The 14,878-nt window shown below is 37.0% G+C and overlaps 3 protein-coding genes across 4 annotated transcripts in view; all 3 read right to left on the reverse strand.

Annotated features, from left to right (window-relative positions):
• ggh (gamma-glutamyl hydrolase (conjugase, folylpolygammaglutamyl hydrolase)) overlaps positions 1-3,146 on the reverse strand; it is a 26,955-nt gene extending 23,809 nt beyond the window's left edge. The window contains exons 1-3 of one of the 2 annotated variants that reach the window (XM_084747486.1): positions 3,003-3,146; positions 1,777-1,803; positions 1,485-1,593 (exon numbers count right to left, since the gene is read on the reverse strand). In XM_084747486.1, coding sequence (XP_084603612.1) covers positions 1,485-1,593; positions 1,777-1,803; positions 3,003-3,081 — 215 coding nt within the window. In that variant the 5' untranslated portion in view covers positions 3,082-3,146. Of the gene's footprint in view, positions 1-1,484; positions 1,594-1,776; positions 2,063-3,002 lie in introns of those variants that run through there. The other variant, XM_084747485.1, reaches the window with a different exon arrangement.
• A 969-nt stretch (positions 3,147-4,115) lies between these two features.
• Positions 4,116-6,371, reverse strand: LOC146307785 (apolipoprotein D-like). Its single transcript, XM_084747487.1, has 5 exons — positions 6,216-6,371; positions 6,023-6,127; positions 5,511-5,632; positions 4,496-4,584; positions 4,116-4,402 (listed from the first exon to the last, which is right to left on the reverse strand). Exons 1-5 carry the CDS (start codon positions 6,228-6,230, stop codon positions 4,167-4,169), a joined length of 567 nt encoding a protein of 188 aa, XP_084603613.1. The 5' UTR covers positions 6,231-6,371; the 3' UTR covers positions 4,116-4,166.
• A 1,621-nt stretch (positions 6,372-7,992) lies between these two features.
• The window catches only part of LOC146307786 (uncharacterized), an 81,802-nt gene continuing 74,916 nt past the window's right edge, over positions 7,993-14,878 (reverse strand). Inside the window, exons 33-45 of the mRNA XM_084746968.1 lie at positions 13,914-14,000; positions 13,672-13,699; positions 13,067-13,135; positions 12,744-12,769; positions 12,533-12,631; positions 12,082-12,235; positions 11,697-11,770; positions 11,384-11,512; positions 10,935-10,982; positions 10,756-10,818; positions 9,893-10,090; positions 9,690-9,805; positions 7,993-9,540 (exon numbers count right to left, since the gene is read on the reverse strand). Coding sequence (XP_084603094.1) covers positions 9,339-9,540; positions 9,690-9,805; positions 9,893-10,090; positions 10,756-10,818; positions 10,935-10,982; positions 11,384-11,512; positions 11,697-11,770; positions 12,082-12,235; positions 12,533-12,631; positions 12,744-12,769; positions 13,067-13,135; positions 13,672-13,699; positions 13,914-14,000 — 1,293 coding nt within the window. The 3' untranslated portion in view covers positions 7,993-9,338. The remainder of the gene's footprint in view (positions 9,541-9,689; positions 9,806-9,892; positions 10,091-10,755; positions 10,819-10,934; positions 10,983-11,383; positions 11,513-11,696; positions 11,771-12,081; positions 12,236-12,532; positions 12,632-12,743; positions 12,770-13,066; positions 13,136-13,671; positions 13,700-13,913; positions 14,001-14,878) is intronic.

A 14,878-nucleotide genomic window follows, 5' to 3' on the forward strand; every position in this document is an offset into this window, starting at 1 on the left:
ATATACACACACAAACACATACATACATACATATATATACACATACATACATACATAAATAAATACATACATATACACATACATACATTCATATACACATACACACACATATATACATGAATATAAACACATACATACATACATGTATTTATGTCTGTATGTATGTATGTATACATATATACATATACATACATAGAAATACACATAGAAAAATACATAAATAAATAAATAAATAAATACATACATGCATACATATACACATACATACATATATACACATACATACATGAATATACACATACATACACACATACATACATGCATATACACACATATACATACATACATATACACATGCATTTATGTATGTATGTATGTATGTGTATATGTATACATGTATACATATACACATACATATACATGTATGTATACACATACATACATACATACATGCATGCATACAAATACATACATGTATGCATGCATGTATGTGTGTATGTATACACATATACACATACATACATACAAACATACCTAGAAACTACATATACACATAAATACTATGTATGTATACACATATACACATACATACATACATATATACACATACATACATATATGTATACACATACATGTATGTATGTATGTATGTGTGTATGTATGTATGTGTCTATATGCATGTATGTATACATGTATGTACGTATGTACATACATGTATATACGCACATACATACATACATACGTGTATATACACACATACACACAAACATATACATACACACATACATACATATACACATACATACACACATACATGTATATGCACACATACATACATATACACATACATACATACATATACACATACATACATACATATACATACATACACACATACATGTATATGCACACATACATATACACATACATACACACATACATAGAAATATATATACACATACATACATACATATACACATAAATACATACATGTATGTTTGTATGTGTATATATGTATGTATACATTCATACATATATACACACACATTAAAAAGTCTCTCTTTTGTCAAATTTACATTCAAGGATAGGCCTATTATTGTTTTCTATTAAGCTTTTTATCTGACCTATTTTATATTGTCTATTATTTATATTTGATAATATTTTATATTTTTATTGTACACAGTGAAACACACTCCCTTGGTGTGTGTGTTATAGGTATTCTGTGTTGACATTGTTCAAATATTCTTACAACATGTCTAATTTCTTTCTTATACATTTATCTCGTGTTGTTCTTTTATATGTTGCATCAAATTATTTAACATTGCAGACATGTAACGGGTGTTTGGCTGAGGCAAAAACTTGATAAGGTCTGTTTTAGGAAGCAGAACAGGGGCAACAGACTGGAAACACAAATACTTTTCCCCACACTAGACCTGGAAATGATTAAAAGTCCAAACTGCGTAGGAGCCCTGCAGTAAACTCACATGACAGGCACGACCCTCGCTCCCGCGGACTCCAGGTATTTCACATAAGAGGCGGCGATGTAGGCATTATAATTTGGTTTTGCGAAACGATAGGGTTGAGCCATAACACCTTGAAAAAGACAAAACACAAGCAGGTTAAACACACACGTGACTCGACATGTCTGCCTATAAACATGGTGTCAATTTCGGAAGTAAGACAGCAGCAGTACGGTTAGTTAGTTGGAGGTTTTAGCCCCAAAATAAAAGTTAACTAAACTTAATATTGCCGTAAATAACGTGTCAATTAACTTACCTATGATGGGTCTTTCATTTCCGTCGGCTGAGGAATAAAAAGGCAGACAAGATAAAGAAATGCAAAACAACAACAATGCCATTTTTCTAAGTGTAAAACATCCTTTAACAGAGTTGAGTGTCGTCATTTCCCTGCCGTTAACCACAGCACTTCCGGACTAGCTCCTTCAGAATAAAAGCATGACGTTCGACTTCAAATTTTAAACGATCGTTTTTTCACAAATAAAATAGTAATTAAACAGCATCATGCAATCGTATCCTTCATACAATATTGTATTATATCTTCTGAGGTGATAAATATTTTATTATAGTTAAAATAGTTTTGTTTTTTTTTTAAACTTCTTTCCTTCATTGCTCACATCATAGATAATGTAAAAAGTATATCTAAAAAGCTTTATTTAAACGATATAGAAATATCTGGTATTGGGAGGAACGTTATTTTCGATGAGAGCTATATAATTCCTCGTTTTAACGGTTAAGCATTACTGATACTTTTATTTCGAAGACTAACTTAAAGTATCGTTTTAGTCAATGACGTAAAATATGATTAGGGGTTTTTGGAAAAACTGGCTCTGCAATAACTATTTTAGCATGTAAATGAGCAAAAAAAAGGGTGGCCAGATGAGAACGAATGAAATTCAGGACAAAAATATATCAAAACTCACATTTTACGAAAAAAAAATGAAGAAGAGGACATTTTCTCTTATAAATTAAAGGCAGGAATTAGTCTATAGCCTACATTTCTGATTTGATCAGAATATTTTCACAGACTTATATGTTGTTCATGTTACACAATACTGGTTAATTTATGGGACAAACAGGACAGGATTCATTATCCTGGACAATACTGACTGATATAGCTGTGATAGGTCAATATCGGCCAATAATGACTCTACTGAGCATATTGGATAAATAATACTACATTCCTACATTATTCGAAGGCCACTCACTGTCTTTACCTTTCTTAAATTACCTGAAAACACCACCAGACACTTACAGCAACCATACAGATCTCTACACACACCAGACAGGTCATTATAACTCCATATTGGGTGTTTTTATGAAGTATAATAACCAGGGCTCGTCATAGCCGATCTAACTTTCCTTTATCCTTCAAACACATCATAGTGCAAACGCTTTTGTGTTGCATTAATTACTAAACTATGTGACCATGTACGAGCTGAGATACTTTAATTAGATTATATAAAACATCATTATTATAACTACCTGTTGTAAATTCTGACTCCATCTGTTTGTGGATGCAGATCTGTGGCGATGTTGTCGTGACGCTCTCAATCATGTCCATCTCCTGTGCAGGTGTAAAGCTTTCTGTTTGCAGAGCTGTCCTCACTGGTAGCGTGACATACTGAGAAACTATTTAATTATCACCACACCCACTGAACTAACCTCACCTGCACTCAACACGGGCGTTTCCATGCTGTGAAAGTTGAGAAAACTTAAACTTAAGGCAATTTAAAGCAATAGATTTTTGAAAACTTAGCCCAACTTCTTTACTTTTGAAAAAGTTTCAACCACTAGTCTTTTACAATAATTTACTTTTCCTCTTCAGATAAACTGGAATCTTTGAGTTTTAGAAACACCCAAAGAAAATGTATTTCAAAATTAACTTAGTGAGGTAAAAGTGAATAATGTTAAAATTACAATATTTTCATTTTTTCAATTAAAAAGTTTCTAAAACTCAAAGATTCAAGTTTATCTAAAGAACAAAAGTAAATCGTCTCATCTAAAGATTATAGGTTTATTTCAAAACATAAGAGCTTGGGTTGTGCTCAAATCTCACAAATCTATTGCAGTAAGCTGCCTTGAATTTTTTTTTTTTTCTTTTTTTTTACAGTGCAGCTAATAAAAGAGAATTGTAGAGTGGGACTGGAAGGTCTTAAAGGCATAGTTCACGCCAAACTCAATCAAATAATTTTTTCTGACCTGTTGTGGTTTTTATTCATCTAGAGTCTTGTAATGTGAGTTACACAGTTTTGGCAAACTGGGGGTGGAGATGTCTGTTTTCTTTCCAATATAATGGGACTAAATGGAGCATTTCAAGTTGTGTTATATTGGTGATGATATCTATGTTTTTGATTTTAGTGTGAACTGTCACTTTAAGAGACAAAATGCATCGTCATTACAAGCAGAAAATGTATTCCTATAATTATTAGTGGGACATTATGAACTCTGTCCATTGTTTCGACACTGACAAACTAACAGTATGGCTGCATGGTTTACTTTAATTTTAATGTTCAGCCTTCAAAGCTGAATCAACAAACATATTGCTCTGACATTTGATGTAAACAAAAAGTACTTTTAGTTTCTACCACAGTTGAAAAGCAGGTTTACAGCAGTTTTGCTTCCCTTCTTCTCTTCGCTGATCACGCCTCAGGTCAGGACATCACAACCAGTCTGATTGCTGACTGTGAGGCGGTTTGTGTTTACACCTGCGGCAGTAAGCTTTTCATGCAACTGGCTGATGAGGTCCTCAGGCAGCGCCCGAGCGCGAGCCAGGATCCAGGCGAAGTCGATGTGGAAGAGGCCGAAGTAGGTGGTGCAGGAGTAGACGAGAGTGTATGACTGATAGTCTGTGGAGAGGACCCAGTAGGGAGAATCTGGAACACCTAGATACAGTATCATAGAGTACTGTAAGGTATTCTGTTGTATTATAATAGTCAGACATACTAAAACAAAACACACCCACTGTGAGCTTTTACCTTTGAAGAAGGTGACATCCAGGATAGCAGGTTGGGATGAGTTTTTAACTTTGGCGACAGCCTCAATTGAGTTTATCTTCCCGTTAGACCTGAACAAACAGAAGGGGGGAAGAAGACAACTAATGTAAATATGAATTACAGTGCAACAGTACCAGAAATGCTAATTCGCCCGGGCTTAGTACATATGCAGAGTGAAAGGTACACCCTCCCAGCACCCCCAGCAAAGAACTTAAGTAAACATTTTATGGTAACACTTTGTGTGAAGGGGTGTGCATGAGACAGTCAGGACACCTCTCATGAACATGAAGGAGTCCTTATAAAAGTTTGTGACTGTATTATTATGTGTTGGTCGGTCAATAATATCATTTTAAATGCAAAGTTGACATTGTTTGAAATGTCTTTGTTGTGACAGCCTGACATTGATAGGACAGTCTACCCCAGAATCAAAAATTTAGATTTTAGATTTACATTTTTTAGATAGAATCTAGATTTTTTAGTATGAGTTTAAGACTTTTGAAGATATTGGCCATAGAGATGTTGGCCTTCTCTCCAACATAATGGGACTAAACGGCTCTCAGCTTGTGGTGGTCAAAACCAAATAAATAAAGAAATACATTTGAAAATTGAAAAACCAATGTCTCTTTCCAAAAATCATGAACTGGTTGCTCAAAATAATCCACAAACCTTGTTGTGAGCAGTTTCATGTAGGAACTATTTTATTTCTATCAAAAAGAAAGTAGTTCAGGGAGATTCTACTGTAAAAAGAAAGTAGTTCATGCATGAAAATCATAATATCTAATACTTGTAGAATCAACATATATTTAATCAGCACCCAAGTATCATGATAGCATCAAACTGGAAGTATTGTCCGAGTCCTACTTAACAACAGCAGTCATAAGCATTTATAAAGACCCCTTCACGTTCATGACACATGTCATGACGTTGTTATGAAAGTGCCAGGGTGCACACCCTTCACATAAAGTGTTACCATTTTTTTTTTTTTTTCAGTCCTTACAGCAGCTCTGCATTGTGGACTTTGACCGTCCCATCATCGAGAAGACTGTATGTGGCCTGGTTACATTTTCCTTTTTCAAACACAGCTGGGAGCTTCTCAATTTCATACCAGGTACCCAAATACTAGGAGGAGAGGAGCACAAAGGTTGTTAATCAGCCTGCTGGTCACCAGACTGAGCCATTCATCCATTCATCCTTTATTTTAACTCGGAAATACAATGAGATAGAAACCTCACTGACAATGAAGCAGAGTAAAACAATGGATTAAAAGTACCTAGACACAAAAAACACCAAAGAGAAACAGCAAGAAGTTAAAAAAGCAATAAAAGCCACAGTACAATTTTAAGAATAAATACAAACCTCATTAATAAATAAAAACTTAGTTAAAAAAAGAGAATCAGAAGTTGGCATCTGCGTTCTAATGGCAGCCCCTCAGGATAAGACACTAAACCTCTGCCGGTTTATATTGAATAACTAACAGACTTGATGAGAATAATGTTCCTTCTATTTTACCTTTGTAATGTTGAAGTTCTCCTGCACAGATGGCTGGGGGCAGCTGCCGGGATGGAAGGACTGACCGTCAGCTGCCGCGGCAGTCAGGAGGAGCACAAACAGCACCTTCACATCACAGTCACAACAGTTTGTGTGTTTAAACTCTCTCCAGTCTTTTGATTAATACCAAAATAAAAGTTAAACGGCAAGTTACCTGGAGTGCCTTCATGTCCACGTTGTCAAAAAGACCCACCGTACCTCTACTGTATCGTGTGCTTTGACTTATCAGCGCGGTACAAGCTGAGAGCTGTTTGACATGGAGAGAAAAAACATCCCCAAAAGAGACCTTTGGAAGGAAAATACGTTGGTGAAGGGCTATATTTGGATACTGTTTGCAAAACCTTTAACCTTCGGTGCAAAACAAAGTTATCTAAGAATCATATTTAGTAAGGTATTCAGTACAGTGTACTAATACTACTCTACTACACTGGTAGGATTGTAAAATACTATTATGTCCATTTACCCACAGAGGCAACCAAAAATGAGTGAATGAAAATAAACTTTCATGATTAATAGAAAACCAGGCTCAACAACAGCAACTACCGTCGCTTGCTGCGGATTGAGGCAGCGGTAGACCAGCGACTCCAGTGTCCTGTGGGAGAACTTTTTTCTTTTCAGTGGAGCCAGATTAAAACTCTGTTTGTAATGAAGGAGTGATATAACGGCTTCAGCTCCTCGTTGTTGTGTTGGCTCGGACTCAGAGAGCAGCTGCAGCAGCAGAACACACAAAGCAACTGACATGCTTTTTTTTTTATTGGTTTGTGGATTTAGTTGTATAATTATCCTAAAAAATCTTGAGCATAAACACACCCGAGTCAAACCCAAGACAGGAAAGTGTACAAAAACTTATATGACATTATTTCAGATGTGGATTAAATCAGATTTCTTTTTATATGCTTACTATTATGTACACAAAAGTCTAATTTCCATAGTTAGAAGAGTAAAGTGGATTTGGGTTCACAGAGGCCTCCACCAAGAACAATGTGTTGAATTTAACCTACTGTAGGCTTTTATGTTGGTTCTGAAAAGTTTGTTTCATTTGCTTATTTGTGGATAACAGCAGCTGTAGTCAGAAAAAATTGAATTACAGCAGTTATAATAGATTCAAACGCTTGTCCAGTTGTATGATAAAAAAACATTTTTGAATGATTACATTAATGTACTCCTATATTTTGTGTGTCTCTTCAAGTTGTTGAAAGATTCAAACAAATGCCTGACTAGTAACACATGGCCAAGTTTTTGGTCGAGTATATCTTATAACATATACTGACATGAGTTTATACTGTGTGTTAGCCAGCAAGTACCACAAAATAGCAGAAAATAAAAACCAAAGATTGATTTAAGGCATTTTAAAAAAAACGCGGCTGATGGGAGTGGAAAGACTGAACAAAAACAGAAAAGTTGTGTGAGCATGTATGAGCAGAAAGACACCAAAACACCAAAACACCCAGTGAATGAGTTCTCTGTGGATTTATCTATGAGCAACCCCTTTCACATTCCACATCATTTGAGCCATTGATTATAGAAGAATATTGATTGGTGCAGCTTTATCAAAATAGTTGTATGTGTGGTTGCATGTGGTACTTTTCAAACAACAAATAATGGCAGATATATTGTTGCTGGGTTTCTAAAAATGATATTAATCTGGTAAAAAATCATTATTGGTTGGGTTCTAATTCAAACCCAAGCAGTTTGTTTCTATTTTTTCAAAGCACATATTCTGCATAAGTACTTCACTGGGATGCTCATATCTTGTGCAGTATGAAAGTACAGTGAAACTTCTGTCTCCACCATTACAAGTGAAAAGAAGCAGAATCAGAGGCACCAAGTGGAAAAAAAAACAGTGCATGTCTGTTCACTAAAGATTTGTTACTTGCAGTCAGAGGTATTGGAGTTATTCTGTGCCGACCTGAGAATGAAACAAGAACCGGTTATGAAAAGAGAAAACTTTATTCAACAAAGCACCAATATTTATACAAAAACATGTGCTCTCACTTTTTCCCTTGAAATTTCTTTTTATAGTATTCTTTTTTTCGTCTGCATGAAAATATTTAGCTCGGTTCAAATTGTATCTCAACACGAGGTGGAAATTTTGTTTTGACTTGTCAACATAAATGTTAAAAAAAAAGACTGTACAAACAAATAGAAAGGAGGCAAAAAGTGAGAAGAAACATCTGACAAATAACAAAACGATAAATTACATTCTTAAATTTAATCATCTGATTTCATGTTATGTGCTGTGACGGTATAAATAAATCATTGAGTTTAAATTAAACAGCCTATTGAGAGTTAGAGCTGCTAAGATGTGAGATCACCAAGATGAAAAGCTACAACACAAACGACACCTTCAAGGATGAAAATGTTGAACTAGAAAATAGTTTTAAAATAAAGTACAGTGCATTAAAAATTACTTTGGTGGCAACACTGGCTGTCTGGTCGTCCCACTGTTGGACGAGGGACAAGCTTCTTGTCCTTAAAACATTGAGTAAACTTCTACTGAATTAAAAAAAAAAAAAAAAAAACTCTTCACAACAACCTGTAAACAAAACAGTGAAAGTAGCTCTTTATGCTCCCATCACAAATTGGTCATTTGGTAAAAAAAATTGCCACATTTCAGGACAGGTTCAGGCTCCTGCAGCCCCGCGGTCTCTTGAAAAAGCTTGAAAAAGAGACGTCCTCAACGCATCTGGGTGACTATGTGGGGAACAGATGTGTCTGTCCACTTTCCTTGAGTAAAAGTTAAAGGTGCTGCGTGTATCATTTTAACATTAATAAATCATTACCACATTCTCTTTTAGATGTTAGCATTATTGTCATGATTAAATATAAGAAAAGTGTCAGGCTCTGTTTTGCATTTTACATTATGTGCCACCAAGTTGAATATAAAGAGATTTTCTGGACTGCTTTAAAACACAGAGACGTTCCTTTGAAGGTGCGTATTTAGATCGCACCCAATCCACGAAATGATTCCAGTTCCACAGTGTACTATCATCTTCATGTTAGCTCACCTTCCCAGGTTAAATCTTGGTTGTTTTCAAGATGTTCCTGCTTCTTAACAACCCTCTCGCTCCTCAGAGAGTGACGTCAGAAGGAGGAGAAAACTAAGAAGCAACATCCTCTTTGTGAACAACAGGGTGTTAAATGTGGTCCTCAAAATGCTACACGTAGCACCACAGACAGGCCGAAAGACACTCAGATCTTTTCCCCCCCGAGTGCTGAGCGTTTACGGAGGCTGGGATGGTTCCTTGGTGGAGTGGTACGGGGGGGGCGGGGGGATTTAAAGGTTTTTGTGGGTCTCGATGCAAAGAACGATGTACTGGTTGGAACAGCTGCGCGTCTGTTGTCCCAGGAGCAGACCCGAGGTCAGGCTCGATGACTGGCCCGTGACGGACATGTGGTCTGCTCGCCAGGTCTCACAGTGTTTGTCCACCACTCGGAGACCCCTGCTGTTGGAGCCATGCCAGATGCTCTTCTGAGGCCTGACAGATACATGAGAGCAAAGATGGATATTAGAGATGTACCCATAATATTTTTTTGTACCCACCTGATTAACGAGTATGACAGACAATATAAAAATAACAACAAAGGGACAAAACAAACAAGCATGGTGTCGATCAAGTTTACTAACCAGAAGGGGTCAGCTAAAACATCCCGGCCGTCAAAGGAGTAGATGGGTATCCTGGCATCGACTGGCCCTCCGTCACCGCTGAAAATTGACCGCCAGTTCCTAAACATCACATCTCCCTAAATGAAGACACACATAAAAGGTTAGATGCAGCCTGAAGTATTTCGTCCTACATGGTAAAAGTAAGTAGTGATAAAAAGACTCACCCTGAGGTTGGTAACTGGCAGAGTTTCCCTGAAACCAGGATAGACCACATGGACCAGGTCTTGCCTTTGAGAGGAAATGAAGGCGCGGTAGTTTGGAGGCAAACCCATCGCCTTGGCTTGCTCGTAACACATCCGGTCAGCTGTGTTGAGCCCCATCATGTTGCCTGAGTGGGGCTGGTTCAAGGCCACCAGGGTGAGCTGGAGGGAGAAGCACCACATTGGTGGTTAATCCAGTATAGATGAAAGAAGAGTCCTGTCTGAGTGTGAGGTTAAAGGATTATAGATGACACCTCACAGTCTTGAGTTGTAAGGGTTATTATGTGCTAAAAATCAACATGCTGTACACTTTCACAGTTTTAATGTGTTTTGAATGACCAAAAACAACACATTTGAAGTTTTTGCAAGTCAAATGAAGAGAACTGTGCTTCGAAAACCATATAAAATATAATTGACCTTCCTAAGTCCCACTTCCTTTTGCTCTGTGCTCCATTAACAGTTGACCAACCTTGGTAATCAGTGGAAACTTTCTCTTTTCCTGTTCTTCCTGTACTTAGATATGCTATGTGCTAGGCTTGTTTGTGTTAAAAAGAAAACTACATTTTTAAGATGGGTCAAATATGTTGGTAGGAGATCTGTAAAAGCGACATTAAGTTGGCTGGAGTACAGAACAAAAAGGAGCAGGAAGTAGGAAGTGTCAATTGTCCTTAATTTTTATGAAAGCATGCGTTATATAAAAGCATGTGTGACATAATGTATTTCAAAGCATCCATCTCCAAAATTCATTGTAGCAGAATAGTCCACTGTAAAGAGCCAAATTACGCCAACTAGATTATCTTAAAATATACTCTTTAATGGACACTTACCCTTTCATTAACTGAACGCATTCTTTCCATCGTGTGTCCTCTTATCTGATATGCAACTTGAGGCTGAATGAATAGTTGAAAACAGATATTAAATGAATAAGTAATGCATATGCACTACAACATTTCACAGTAGCATATTTTCTACTTAGCAAAAGGCCATAAAAAGAAGCAATAAGTACCTCATCTTGTGGAATAATGTTATTGGCGAGGTAGATCAAACTGCCAAGCTGTGGAAACAAAACACAGAAAAGTCAAATGAAATTCTTCTGTGCAGTGGTTCATTAAACATTCAAACTTTTTATCAATAAAGAGGCTGTTTGGCCTTCAAATATGTGTCCAGTATCCAGTAGTGATGTTGGAATAAGTCACAGAAATATGACTAACAAGGATCTGCAGCTTTTATTTTTCAATGCCGACATAATTTGTAAATCAGTCCAAGTAATAAACAGAAAAGCAATTTAACTGTTGTTATACCATTTTATTTGCTATATCGGTTAAGCTTTGACCCACATGCATGCACTTTTAAAAGAGGCAGCTCTGGAGTATGTTTCTATCTGCTGTGTCACTACTGCTTCATTTTGCTGCTAAATAGTTACAAGACTATTCTGACATTAATGTGCACATGTACCTGGATCTCTTTCCATCCCTGGGAAACCTTGAGGAACAGGCTTCCTGTTGCTGTGACGTACGACAGCGTTCCCTCTGCATCCCTGGCGGTGTTCTGCATCATACTCTCACGAGTTGAAAATGTTTTCAGCTGAAGAGCAGAAGAGAGAAAAACTGCAGCTATCCGTGGAAACAGTGTTATGGTATAGATTTTACTGCAGCAATGCATGATTTTTATGCGCTGGTGGTGCGTGATCATGCTAATGTTCATGACATGCTGGTGAATTATTTATATGTTGTTCAAAAACATGCCCACAAGAGACAGATTCACTTACAGATGCTGTGTTACCCGAAGGTCCAGGAGGTCCGGGGGGTCCGGGAGGACCAGGAGGGCCAGCGATGGTCAAAGCTGCATTCACAGAAATATCAACACCTTCATACCGGCTCATTATGTTTGGTCTCATCAGCTACAAGAACAATATGCAAACCTTGATGACTCTTTCTACAGATCAGTGGTTCTTAACCTTTTTGAGTTGCAACCCCCCAAAATAATCAGGTTGGTGTTTACGACCCCTACAAAAAGTTAATATCGTAGAAAGTTCGCAGAAAGCTCAAATATATTGTCTATGGTCAGTATCGCCAACATGGCCAGCCTTCAGATTGATGACGCACCATGAAATCACTCAGTTGTATGAAAAATTTATGACTGATGAACTGTACCTGAACCATATCTTGAGGATGAAGCAGGGGGTCCTGGAGGCCCCGGTGGCCCAGGGGGGCCAGCTGGTCCAGGTCTGCCATAGCCTGGCATACCTGGTGAGCCTGGCATCCCGGGGTGACCTGCTGGACCAAGCACAGACTCTCCTTTGGGTCCCTGAAATGTGTCAGGAAGTCATTATTGATTGAACTGGCAATGACATTTTCATTTATAAATTACATTATATATAAACTGTATTTGGTTTACACTGACAGACAAAACATTTTCAAAAAAAATGTATGAACATAACCTGAGTAACATAAATATATTAATATAAACCTAAGTAAGGTGTTGAGACTACATCAAACATGCCACACGGCAATAACACCCCAAAACCTCATTTAAATCAGTCTTTGGTACATTTTTTTTTGTCACAAAGATGACATGAGCTGTATCCATGGAAACTTGACTCACCACAAGTCCTGGCCTCCCAGGGATGCCTGGTCGCCCGGGCAACCCTGCCTCCCCCTTGTCTCCCTTCTCTCCTTTCATGCCCTCGTCACCTCTTGCCCCCTGCTGTTACATGCGCAGGCAAAAACACATTTAAAACCAGAAAGTCCCACGGCACATGAAGGCAGCATGTCCCAAAACAAGATTTAAAAGTGCACTTCAATATGAAACTCACCCAGCCTCCCCTGGGAAGAAACGTGACTAGAACAGAGGAAACAGAAAAGTTAGTTGGAACAATAAAAATATTCTTAATACTCTAGTTTATTCACAGGGTGGTACTTGTTTTTACTTTTTTTAAATACTAGGAAATGTTGGGGAAAGTAGAGAGAAAATACAATATAAAATGTCCTAACATCAGCCCTTTAGTTTAACCAATCAAAGCACACTTTTCGGTGACATTTATTGTTTTTATCATCAAACTTGTTTTTAATCAAATTGTCTATTCAGTGCGAGAGCTATTATTCTCTGATCTTATTCAGTTTATGCGTGTTGACTCACATGGTGCCCCGGGTGGCCCAATAGGGCCTCTCTCTCCTTTTTCTCCTTTTGGTCCCGTCTGACAGTTTCCTTGGAGACAAAAAGCCAACATCTCTAATTAATTTTCCTTCCTCTTGACTCATTGATGCAGAGATTGATTATAAAATTAAAAAAAAACTATGTATGTTACAAGCATGTTAGAAACCTTTGTTGTACTGCTACTATATCGAGTGTTTAGTGAAGCCAGTCAATTAAAGGCTGCATCAAACTATTACTTTTGCTGCTGATTGATCTGCAGATTATTTTCTCAATCGATTGATCATTAGAAAACAGTAAAAAATATCCTAGAGCACAGGGTGACCTCATCAAATATCTTGTTTTTTAAGAACAATTAGTAAAAAACCAAAGAAAATTAAATTTATTATAATACAAAACCAAGAAAATAGAGAAATTTGAGAACTTGGAACAATATTATGCTTGAAAAAGGACTTAAATGATTAGTACATTATCAAACAAGCTGGTTTTCTGTCAATCAACTAATTGATTACTTGACTAATTACAGCTCAGTGTTAAAAACACAATAAAACAGATAATTTATGGAAAATAAAAGAGACAACCCAACTTACCGATTGCAATGGTTCCATTTGGATTAAGCTGAAATAAAAGACCAGAAATATATTAACAGCAGTGAGGAAGGACAGAGCTTGTACTCCTTTCAGAATAATTATCAGTATGATTATCCAACAATAGAAAAGCTGTCACATTATATTTCATTATCAAATGACAAATCATCCAATCGATATTGTTAATATCTTAATCAACATGCAAACGACACATAGATTTACTGTGGATGTGATTTGAGTACTACCTCATGACTGTTTTGGCACTGAACACTCAGCTTTCCAGCTCGGACATGCAGCATGCAGGCATGTTTCAGAACCATCCTCGAACAGTTCTGAGTGATAAAAGGTGAACTAGTACCAGTGTTACACAGAGACACATGCACTTTATTTGTACACAGAGGTGAAAGAAGGCAGAGATGGTAATGAAAGAGAGGTTATGATTAAGAGTTGTGTATGATATGGTAAGAGAGGCAAGTGAGAAAAACTAAATCTATTTTGTCTAATCTAAATCTAAATCTATTTTTTTTTCTCTCCAGTTTTCTTTCCAGGATAATCTTTTAAATGTACTTTTTAATTTCTTCCCATCTGTCAAGAAGTGACAGGATGTTTTGCCAGGATACTTTTTCTAAGTTACTTTTTTTTCATCTGTGAAAAACAGGTTAATAAAACATTTGTCAGGATTATTTTTTTAAGTGTTTGTTGTTGTAGTTCTCATTTTGGCCACATTATTTTTTGACTAGAAATGTACCTTAATGGTAACAGCAAAATAGAGCCAATTACGATTTAGACTTAGAAAAAGGTGAACAAAATTTGTTTTTCACTTGTCTCTCAGGGTTGACTGCCTGATTGACGAGTACTCGTTGGTTGGTTTGGGTTAGTTAGGTTTAGGCATGAGGAGTGATACTGGGTAGGATTAGGGAATGTCAGGGTCAGGCAGTCAGAGGAAAGGAGAGCAGGGCAGGTCATGCCTCCATACACTGTGGGAAAAATTGTGCACTATAGATACATAAATGGAGTTCTGAGGTTGTAACTGAAGTTTCATGAAGACGGATGGAAACCCGCAGTTCAACCGTCATTCTTCACTCGACTCCAAAAATCTCGGACGTTGTGTAAAACATCAGAATTGATTGATTGCAAATTCTTTTAGACTTATATTCAATTGAATACAGTAGAAAAACAAAATATCTAATGTTAAAATGGAGAAACATTA

This window comes from Lutjanus erythropterus, chromosome 21 (genome assembly GCF_056507025.1).
Source record: "Lutjanus erythropterus isolate fLutEry1 chromosome 21, fLutEry1.hap2, whole genome shotgun sequence".
Taxonomy (NCBI): Eukaryota; Metazoa; Chordata; class Actinopteri; order Lutjaniformes; family Lutjanidae; genus Lutjanus; species Lutjanus erythropterus.

Bases quoted from the DNA above. Each gene is read 5' to 3' on its own strand.
- LOC146307785 (XM_084747487.1), bottom strand. The intron at 5,633-6,022 runs GTAAAATAGAAG...CTCTCCTCCTAG, and splicing joins AGAACTTCAACATTACAAAG to TATTTGGGTACCTGGTATGA. The intron at 4,403-4,495 runs GTAAAAGCTCAC...TACTGTATCTAG, and splicing joins GGATGTCACCTTCTTCAAAG to GTGTTCCAGATTCTCCCTAC.